The following is an 11,437-nucleotide window of genomic DNA, read 5'->3' as shown; positions in this document are numbered from 1 at the left end:
TTCATGGAGTGGACGCGGTCTTGGAACCAAATAATTCCCTCATAAAATATCAGCATTACTCTGATTTCATTTTAAATTATGGTCCTGTTGCCACTTCTCTCTGTGTACAGTCTTTTTTTTCCAAAGGCTGTCTAGACTGTGCAATCCCAAATCTTCAAATGCTGATGCACAACAGCTCGTCTTCGAGTTCTCGTCAATCTGGTTGATGTGGTTATATCAGACGGCCACTGAATGAGTCTAAACTGGCTTTGCTTCCATTAGCTCCAACGGCGCCTCATTATCAGCAGCCAACATCTAGCCTGCAGGGCCAGACCTCTGCTACTATGCCACCCACTAGTTCCATATCGCACACACACAGGCACTGAACTCACAGGTATGCACAGACACACACATATAGGAGTGATCTCACTATCCCTTACACACACACGCTCTAATACTTCCATTTACATATCTTTGATTAAGCCAGCAGGATGTTCAGCTTGCTACTGAGCACACCTGCTTCAGTAGCGGACACCCACAAAGAATGATGGGATGCTGGAGATGGAATAGGAAATCACAGCTCTTCCCATTGGTGGGCAGCTGGGAGAGCGGGTGTGGCGAGGTTTTGTAATGACAGCACATCAGTGAAAAGGTGAACCTGGTCCTGTTGTGTACATAGCAGTGATTTAATATGAATGAGCATCAAACGTTCCCCCTAGGCTGTCCCCGCAGTCTGTTTGCAATGCGGTGAAACAGCAACAAGTTTATTGAACACTGACACAAGCACAGCACATGTGTACGTGTGCACAGAGCAAAGCTTAAGTTGTCTTAAATTACATATACACATACATGTACATGGAAGTACACACACAAAATGCCACTAGGTGTTTAACCTTTTCTCAACAATGCGCAGACCTGTCATTCATTCAGCATCACTAGTCACAGCCTGGACATGCCTGCAAGTCATACTCCTACAAAATAAAGGATCAATGATTCAGGTTTAAATCTGTGTTCTCTGCTATCTTTAAAATCAGAAGAGCAAAAAACAGGATTAGAACAGACAGGTGAAAATAATTGATAGGTACAGGGTAGGGTGAAGGCATGAAATAATACTCGCAGGTCATTTGGATTCCAAGCCACAGTATCATGAGCATGTTATGCCTCTGGTCAGAACTAGTCATGTTTTATCATTGGTTCAAGAAGGTACTTTAGTAGTACTTATTTTTGTTCATAATAAAATTAGCATTATTCATATTCAATTGACCCACTCGACCTCTCTCTGGCCTTATGAACCAACACCTTTTTCATAAAACTTTTTCTTTTTGCTAATTTGTGTTTATTGGGTAACATTTTTTTATATACACTCCAGATATTACACATACTTTTCTTCAAAACATATAGTATGAGCTATGCTCCTCACCTTGGGCGCCTGTCTATGTTTTAAAATGGGGGAGCAAACTTTGGAAGATACATAATTGGTGGGGGGTCTGGGTTCCGCCCACAGAAAAAAAATTGTAACTTAAAACAAATTTCCTGCGTTTCTACACCACCTAACCTCTTAGATTAAGTCAAGAAACAGCAACCTGCACTAGTCTAGATTAGTTAGATTGAGAGAGTGATATGAAAACCAAGAATGCATCAAGAACAGTATATAATTGGGTAATTCATATTTAAAATGATATTTATAAAAACATTATGTAGCCTAAAATGGTAGTAGGTTGCAGGCTACTAGGCCATCTTCAAGGTCAAACAAGGACAAACAATTTATATAAATGAAATAGCCTACACACATCACAATATGATTTGGATAATTAAACCTGATGGTTGCTATTCTCACTACTCACAAGGCCACCTTCAAAGTATAGCAATTGCAACGTAGTACAAACAAATTGGATGAATGAAATGGCCTCACAACCCTATTTCTGGGAAGCGCAAGAAAGTTTCAGAGCAACAAAAACACAGAGCGTCCTCGTAACCATAGTGACTCACTCACTCCCGTCTGCATGCGCACGGTGTGAGAGGAGAGGGAGAGACGCTGTGCTGCTGCCAGAAGAGCCACTGACTGAGATTACTCTGAGCAGCTTGCATGGGAATAAATTACAATAAAATAGATTTGTGTAGATTTCTCGCTTGCCCCCGTTGCTGTTGGCTGTGCTGCTCTGTCTTGTCTGTCCGTGCGCTGTCAGTGTTCTCTTTTCGCACTGTGACATTATCAGTCATGAATTTGTTTTTCACTGCATGAGAAAATGGACATGTGGTGTGAAAGCGTGTGAAAAGTGTCAATTGCGTGAGTCAGTTGCAGCCCTGGAGTACAGACATGAGAGCAGAGACTCCAATAAGTCACTGCTCCTGGCCAAGAAATAGTCAGGTACATTAACCCTCCTAAAACCACAAATTGTCATTTTCACATGTAGGATTTTGTAGACAAACAAAACAAAAAAATTTGTTAATTAGTGAGCTTTAAAGGTGCTGATAGGCAGATCTTGTTACCTTCGGACAGAGTCCGGCTAGCTGTTTCCCCATTTCCAGCCTTTATGCTAAGCTAAGCTAACCAGCTGCCAGCTATCCATATTGAACTGACAAATATGAAAGCAGTATCAACGTTCTTATCTAACTCTTGGCAAGAAAGTAAATAGGCGTATTTCCCAAATTGTTGAACTATTCCTTTAAAGCTTTGCTAGACGACCGTCAGGGCAAACACAGGCCTGCATGTGCACTCATCTACACAACTGATAATGACAGTCACTCAAGTGTTTGTACCAGTGTTCACAGCACTGCTCCTTTCTGTGTAGCGTGCAGGAGGGACAGCACTTCTCTAAACCTCTGTAATTCATAATGAAGAATGAGGCATAGTTAGCACAGAAAGCAGATGTGGTGATGTCTGAGTCATTGGACATCATCATGTATCAGCTAAACTACTCAAGATAAGACAAGCAGAAGTTAAACAAGATGGAAGTGAATGATCAAGCAAGGAAAGGAGGAGGCAAGGAGGGAAGGGACTTTTTTTCCTTGGTAAAGGACATAAGAAAACATAGTTCTGTCCCTGACAATTAAATTGACAGTGCACAAGAGAAGCAACATGGTATTAAAATTAAAGAAGCGCAAGAATGTTGATAAGCGCTAATTTGATTCCCTGGGATCTTGGAGGAAGGTTTGAAAAGACAGCCGCAAGGGTAGGCTCTATTAATTGCCAAAAAAGGACTCTCAGGGGATTAGGACTCCAGCTGCCAGGTAAAGTACACTCCACACACAAAAACTGACACTTTTCAATGTGTGTGACTCTTATTCTGGTGTTTTTATAGGAGTTTCGCTTGGTTATTTATTTAGGGATTGTATGATTTACAGTATATTAAATTAAAATATAAAAAAATCTCCTGTTTAACCTCTAGACATTAAGGCTTTTAATGCAACACAAGCTGTGTAGAAGTCAAATACTGACAGAACAAACAGAAAGAGCAAAATGGAGTGAGTAAAAGAGAAATAAAGAGTAACTTCTCCACCTATGTTTCCAATTTAAGATAAAAAAGGCCTGCAACTGTATAATTAGCATAAATTGACTTGCTACTAAATTGTGATTTTGCAATTTTTAACCTGCACAATGTTAGTCAGTATAGCCGAAAGATTTAGGGCAGGGAATCCTGTGATGACTTAGGATAAGATGAATGTTGATAGGTATTGAATCAGCCTGCCATAAATAATTGAAGTGACAAACAGGTCAGGGTGCTTGAAGGCAACAATTCTCACTCACATCTCAGTTCAAGTATGAGGGTTTAATGACCGCTGTGATTTCTGTTCTCGCTCTCTCAGGTCATAACTCATGCCTACTGTCCCTTTCTTTCTTACTTTCTTTTATTCATTTATTCATCCATCACCATCCAAAGAAACAGGGTCAGTGTATTGAAGGTTTCCTCGGGCACTTTCTTGTTGTCTGGCTCTGCTTACGTAACCTAGACAGCCCTGGCTGACCGGATACGACAGCTCAAACTAGAATAGGGCCTGATTCCATTCTGAGGAGCTCCTCATCAGCTCCTATCGTCTAAGAATTTACACTCTTGCTGGAGACACGGCAATCAAATCAAAGATTTTCTTCTATGGTCTTACAAAGCTATCCTTATACATGATGTCTTGTACCTTCACCCAGGCTGACTTGCTACATTGGTATTCTTGTTTCCTTGTTATTTCCTTTGAACCGTCATGATTTCTTTGAACTGATCATTTCTGAGCACAGCAATTCCCCAGTTCTAGCTTTTAACAACGGCTTTACCATCACAGCCTACCGCTCAGTCCTACAAAACCACATTTGTCAAGGAAAGTGAAAGAAACCACAAAGGAAGGAAGGGAACATTGCTTGGCTGCGTGTATGTGTGGCAGCATACAAACTAAATCCAATTGTGCAGTTGAAAAGTGGCATGTGAAGCGCTAACAATGTAAAACTAGGCTATGGGAATGTTGCTTTGAAAAAGGAAAGCAGCCTTGGAACTGGAACGTGGAAATGGGAGGGGACGGACTTTGCCATTGTGCGGCTGAAAAAACAAACGGTCATCCCACGTCGGGACAAGAAAGAATCACAACGCATGCAGCGCCTGTCTGAAACGAATTGCAAACAGAGACCAGTCCAAGTCAAACTGGTGGGAGTTCCATATAAATTATTAACCCAATACAACCAGGTGGTGCTCAAAGAAAAGTTTACAGGCAAATGTGAAGAAAAAAAAAAGTTGCGTGAGTTGCAGCACTGTGGATCGATGACTGGTAATGAATGCGGTGTAGTTAATTTTAGAGTTACAAGGGTTTTTGGAGTTTCATTACACTCTGTCTAATTCACAGGAAATGGAACTGTCTCTTCAAACACGAGCATAAACATGATTCAGGTGAGTGGGCAGCGGAAATGACCTGACAAACAAAACCACACAGCTCTATGTCCCCTGTCTGCGGAAGATGATTTTACGGGCAGGGAAACAAATTCATATTTTTACAGTTAACTCTTAGCTTGACTGGGCCTTTGAAACACATTTTAATTTAAAACATTCAACATGATAATGCTAATCAAAGGCTGGTGTAATCTTAGTAATCTGTTTTACTATCTTATCTTACACACACACTCTCTCCCAACAGCCATTCATAAGTCCCGTTCTTTACCGGTTGAAGAGGAATCGTTATCTATTGGCAAAAACCACAGCAGTTCAGAGATGCTGTTTGAGCCACAAAAAGTTGAGACATAAGACTGGCAATCTAATAAAAATGCCCTGAGGTGAGATTCAAATTCTAAATAGTCGAACACATGACCTGAAATTGTCACAAGCCCTCAAACTATCCATTTTTAAGCTAGTGTTTGTCTCACATGGATAACAATCTTGCAGTGGCTTCAGGCCATGTCTGAAATACACTCCCACATTCATGTAGGCCTGTCAGATACAATCTCCTCATAAGCACACCCCTCTAAACTTCAGACGTGTTTGCGTGCGGGAAGAAGTTTTTGTAGATAATGACATTTTGCAAACATAGGGTGGGTTTGATTTGAGCGCTGGCTTGTCCCCAGCTTCTGTACTGTTGCCAGTTTTGCCTGAAGGATGTGGGCTTTTCTCCAATCCTCCAAAGGAAACATGACACACTCTCTGGCCAGAAGGCTGACATGGATGAGCCAACCTGACAAACTAAAAGTAAACCCCTGGTTTCAGTTTTTATATGATGGCAAAATGTGGGATGGGGCTAGGAGGGGGGTACAGTAGATTATTTTGAAACAGTCACATCTAATCTAGTTTGATTACAGATCCCATTAGTGACCTCTTCCTAAAGTCTGTTCTGTTCAATCAAGGATGCACAATGGCTCAGCTGTCTTGGGCTACAGAACAGGATGCGAAATTGATCCAATTTCTGTGTACACAAGTTACACATCCTGCAAATGGTTTCACGCTACTCCATTGACCAACCGTTTGTAGCAGTAACATACACAAAAAAACTTAGCAATACGTCAGGAGAAGGAGACTGGAAGCTAGCAAACATGGATGTAAACAATGCAGTTTTTAAAGTATTCAAAAAAATCTGCTTGGCAATGTTTTATGAGGAAGGAAATGCATTCAACATGTTTGCTAGACCTCAAGATACAGAGTGTGTTTTTTAGAAACACTGAACATAAATATACCTTTGATTGTTGACAAAAGAACAACACAGGGGGTCTTTACACCTCCACCACCAATCACAATAAAACACCGGTCAAATTTATATTAATTCAGTTGACAGCATGGTGGCTTTTTCTACTGGCTACTGGTATTTTTTTTATAATGTATCAGTTACTGTGCAATGTTGGCATACATATGCAGAGACCAGAAGAGAAAATTTAATTGCATGTGCTATAATGTAAGTATGATTATATTTCAGCATTGTCATGCATGATGAAAAATGTGAATTAATATTCACAATTACACAACTGCACTGGCAGCTGCTTTAACATTGTGTTCTTTACCCAATGCTGTTCGGATTCAGTTTGTGCTAAAAAAAAAAGAAAAAAAAAAAGACTGTTTATCATAAATATGCATCACTCACTCACACACACACACACACACACACACACACACACACACACACACACACACACACACACACACAATTCATATTTCATCACTGTGATACACCACAGAGAATTGAAGAAATGCTAATGTGTCCAGCAGCTTTCCTATTTGGTACCAGTGCTGATGATGATCCTACTTTGGGTCCAGTGGGACGTTACCTGCAGCAAAATGACTGCTGCATTATCTCTATGTAAATATCACCAGAGGAAACCAAACAGGCAAAGTAACTTATCTACTGACTGAGAGCATCTTGAACTTCCTCTGAAACACAGAGAGAGAGAGAGAAAAAAAACCCACAAAATCTCATAGTAACCTTAGAGCCTGGTATCATTTCCGTTGCAGCCTCTGTATGTGCACACATTGTAAAGTGTTTCACAAGCATTTATCAATTGACATTACTGAAATATCTGCACTTAAAATATCACACATCTCAGTTTCCGCTTATAATGTGAGGGCCTATTTTCCCCATCACATTTCTATTCTTATCAAGTTATTTAAACAGCAATTTTATTTTACACATAATTTCCATTTTAATTCTGTATCTTTAAAGAAACTAAAGGGAGATGTGATTTGGCTGGGTAAAAAAATGCCTATTTGTGGGTATACACAAACAAAACTGCACCTTTGCCCAAAATTTAATGAATGCTGTCATTCCAGGGGAAGGAAGTAACGCCAAATATGGGTGAAGAACATTTTAAGCCTGCGGCAAAACTTTCAGAAATGACTTATCTTCAGTCGGCAGAGGTGTAAACAAAGCAAAATGTCCAGCGCAGTTGGAATACAACTTGACACAAGTTAACAAAGCTGGTGTTTAGGTCGATTCAGGGAGCTGCTGCTCTGAGGCAAATATTTTGATCAAAACTGGCAGCATTAGCAACTTTAACTATGTGGCAGCCAAGGCTGTTCACCACATAGCAATAAACAAAAAGCAGGGATCTTATTAGTTGAACAGGTAGAGCCCCAGGTGGTTCCCCCTGGGTGAGAGTTAGTATTTGTGATGGTGGTGGTGGTGTAGCTGCTTTCAAAACTATGCTGGTGTTTAGGAAGCAGGTTGGACTACAGAATAAACTCTCCTACTTTTCCCTGAGATGCATTGTACCAACATTCCCATAAATCATTTAAATCATTTAAAAGTCCTTCAGTAAAAAGAAAAAAAAAAACTTTACTGGACAAATATATATTTATTTCCATATTCCTTCATACAAACATCTTTTGTTTTTTTCAAAAAAATAAACTGTTTTAACTGATGAATCAATAAAATTGCACAGTCATAGCTGTGAGCAGTGTCCATAAAGTAGTCAAAGAGTGGGTAAAGCTGTGATGATTTGATATAAAGCAACAGACAGGTATCCTCAACTTTGACACACAATAATAAAAGCAGTCTCTTCCGCTCTGTATTGGTCTCCAACACCTGAGTTGTACAGGAGCAAGTGCTTTCAGCGCTCTCGTCAGGTGGAAGTACATTGGAGAGGTTTTGCTCCTCTGTGCAAAGATTCATTGGATTAGAAAGATAATTATGGGCAATTAAATTCTGACTTCATCCCCAAATGATTAGACTGCGGGTGCAGCTTTGATGTAAATGTATCCATCATAACAAGTCACTTAATCTTGGGTTGAGTGCATATAATTTCATTTTTCTGAGAAGAGGGGGGCAGGGTGTTCCATTTTCACTTGATTTCAGTGTAAATTTACTTGAGGGAATTTTGTTTTGACCCTTGTGATCTGCTTTGCTGATGCACTTGAGAGTGAAAGTCAAGTGTCACCCCAGATGTCAGCCAACTTACATGGGATTTTCCTCTCAGTTTGAAGAAATAGCAGATTTCTGATTAATTTTAAGCCCCCTCTCAAGATTTTTGTTTGCAGGGTGGCACATGAACCCAAGCACACAGACAAAGCTCTTCACTGGTTGACTGGGGGCATAAATGCTCCCTCACCACCACACATGCTCGGTTTTTCAGCAGGAAAACTGTGCATGAGCCACTGAGCATCTCCTGAATTCAATGGCTCAAATTCTGACCAGATGACCACAGCATCCACTATTACTTGACAAAATGATCCTCTTTGATTTCATTAGTTGTGTTCAGGTGGTTGGCCAGCTCTTGCAGAACAGCATCTTTGCCAATCTGATCATTTCTCCTCTTTTCCATGATCACGTCCTCCAGGCTCTGAAACTCCAGGACATGATTCTTCTTTTCTGAAAAGAGTAATTTTAACCTGTACGGCTGCTTCCCAATCCTGATCTCCACTCCTATTTTGAATTCCCGTTTGCCAAAGCGGCACCAGGCGGCAAAACACTCCGAGTTTCTCCAGAACAGCGCTCTGTCTCTCAACCCGACGTTGTCCAGGGCGTTGCGCACAATCACGTCCGGCGGGAGCGCACGGTACCTGTAGAGGCCGTTCACTATCCTGCCTTTTTTGCCCTGGCTGACATCGGTGAGAAAGTTGTTTTTAATCTCTGCCCGATGCAAATGAACCACCTGGAAGTCCCCGACGTAAACAGCCCAGTGTGGATACTGTCCAGTGGCCACAAACTCCAGCAGGTCTCCCGGTCTGCACTTGTTCAGGAGACTTTCCGCAGAGTGCGTCGCGGCTCCGGTGCTCCTCTCATAGACGCACTCCTCTCGGTAGTAAATCGAGCACTCCAGCTCGTCCTGGGGGTCGAAGGGCTTCTCTTCGTGGTTCACCCGGCGGTTCTCCGATGAAAAGTGGTCCAAATTGTCGTCCTGCTCGTCGTCGTCGTCGTTGGAGAAAATGTAAGAGACGCCTATGCGCGGTCCGTCGTCGTCCGGGTCGAACCCATTTGGGTCCGACGTTGGCACCTCTGCGTAATTTAAATGCGTTAGTTTCTCCACCTGGTTCCCCATAAAGGTGTAAGGTGGGTGTAGGGTTATTAAGCTGAACACAGAAACAGGATCCACCTGTTCTTGGCGCCCTCACTTGGAGCAGACGGATGGAGGCGCAGGTTGTGCTGTGTCTCAACTAAATCCAAAGCGGTGAAGACGGGCACCAATAATCCATGTCCAGCTATAGGCCTATACATCCACCAACTGCGCCGACCTGTACAGAAATAAACAAGACTTTAGCTTAAACAGTGAGGTCAAAAGAAGCGTATCTGCAAGTCAAACTAGCAGGCGTAGTCTACATTCCCAACAGGTGTGACCTGACACACCTGTTGGGAGACCTCATAGTTTCCTACGAAACTCTGCCATGTAACCACTGATATTTCTACTTTTTACACCACCTCAGTGCTGTAAGATGTCATCCACACTTCTGCTGTCATGTTAAGCCTCTCTCAGATGTACTCTAGAAATACTATTTTCTTCAGGTCAGTCCACAGTAAAGTCACTGGGCAGCAGAAGGACTCACCTGTAGTTCAGCTCCTGACAGCAGCTGTCTCTGTTGTCACATCGGTAAAATAAACAGGATTTGGTTCTGTGCTGGCAGCTGCACTCCTTCCTGTATTGTAGGCGGTCGTGTGGTTTGCTCTGCTGTTAAGACTGTCTGTTGTATGAACCACAGTGTTTGTTGCAGCGAAACTCAGCCAGGATCTAGTGACGGCGGGGAGGTGTTGCCTTTTAAAGCGACAGTACGCGTTTTTCATCTCATTTATATATTCAATCTTCCAAGCGAGATTGAGGTGAGATTAATAATTCCACTACAGTCCATTTTTGATCAATACAGCGATTTTTCAAAGGGAGCAAATGATCCTAAACAATTCGAGCTGTTACTATTACTGTAATAATAATAATAGTGAGAAGAAGAAGAAGAATACATAAATAAATGCATGAGTTTGGGGTGTAATTAACAAAGGTTTACAGTATACTTGAATTATACCTAATCTTTTACTTAATGACAGCAGTGAAAAAGAGTTGTAATCCCATTAAACTGTTCACAAGGAAATTATTAAAAATATCACAATTTTCTTTAACTAAGACTAGCAGACTCATCCTGTAGGAAAAGAAGCCAAGAAAGGAATGGTTGAGGATGTGGAGAAACACATCTATCTAGGCTGTGTGCAACACTTTCTCATGTCATATGTAATCAACACCAGATAAGTTTCACCAAAGAAATATGTGCAACAACCTGACTTTTTTTGCTACAGGGCAGGTAACAGTTCAGTCAGTCAGTTTACCTGACAATTATTTCAATATTTTAAATCTACAGTGCAGAACTTTTGTCTCCGTCCTCTGGCAGAGTAATTACACAAACACAGTCAATGCGTGCTTATGCCTCCTAGCTGCTGTGGCCTACTCCATCACTACTGTTGTGGCTGTAAAATGGTGGATACATTTTTTGAGCGTCACAACCCCCACAAAATGACTCGTTTCACTACCAGAATTTGATCCATTTGGACGGATAACATTTGGAAAGTCTAGAAAAGCCATTGAATCATTTTATCCCCATTTTAGTTAGCAGAGGGCTAAACTGGAAGTTAGCTGGCTCAGCCAGCGGAAGTCTCTGGTGTATGCATTATGCATTCATCTGGGTTATTTCTTTACAGCGGGAAGTGGCTTTTTTGGCTTTATGCACCACTGAGCAACTTTCATAGGAATGAACATGGCCCCACCTCCAACGCTGTATACAGTTTTTATTATACATCCACGGTTGTTCCCCCCTTCAGCTCTGGCAAATCATGAATTTGTTTGGCAAGGACTTGAATGTAACAGATGTTCATTTATATGTAAAACTCCCCCACTCAAGCTTTAATATTCAACAAGTTGTGTGCTACAGTATGACGGAAAGATGTTTAACAGTGAAATCAGATTATAAAATGAAATCTCTTCAGCAATGGACGTTGTGTGTACATGAACCCATGATGTAACTTAAGGATTAGTTATAAAGACCTGAAAAATACTACTAATCGAGAGTAAATGCTATTAACATTTGTTTTC

General features: G+C 41.3%; 1 protein-coding gene across 1 annotated transcript; it reads right to left on the bottom strand.

Annotated features, from left to right (window-relative positions):
• Nucleotides 1-7,772: 7,772 nt before the first annotated feature.
• Nucleotides 7,773-10,106, bottom strand: lratd2b (LRAT domain containing 2b). The gene is made up of 2 exons (XM_042424126.1): nt 9,912-10,106; nt 7,773-9,602 (listed from the first exon to the last, which is right to left on the bottom strand). Exon 2 carries the CDS (start codon nt 9,407-9,409, stop codon nt 8,585-8,587), a length of 825 nt encoding a protein of 274 aa, XP_042280060.1. The 5' UTR covers nt 9,410-9,602; nt 9,912-10,106; the 3' UTR covers nt 7,773-8,584.
• Between the last annotated feature and the right edge of the window lie 1,331 nt (nt 10,107-11,437).

The sequence above is a fragment of the Thunnus maccoyii genome, chromosome 10, assembly GCF_910596095.1.
Source record: "Thunnus maccoyii chromosome 10, fThuMac1.1, whole genome shotgun sequence".
Classification (NCBI taxonomy): Eukaryota; Metazoa; Chordata; class Actinopteri; order Scombriformes; family Scombridae; genus Thunnus; species Thunnus maccoyii.
Note: the sequence above shows the minus strand (reverse complement) of the source record. Positions and strands in the feature narration are given on the sequence as shown.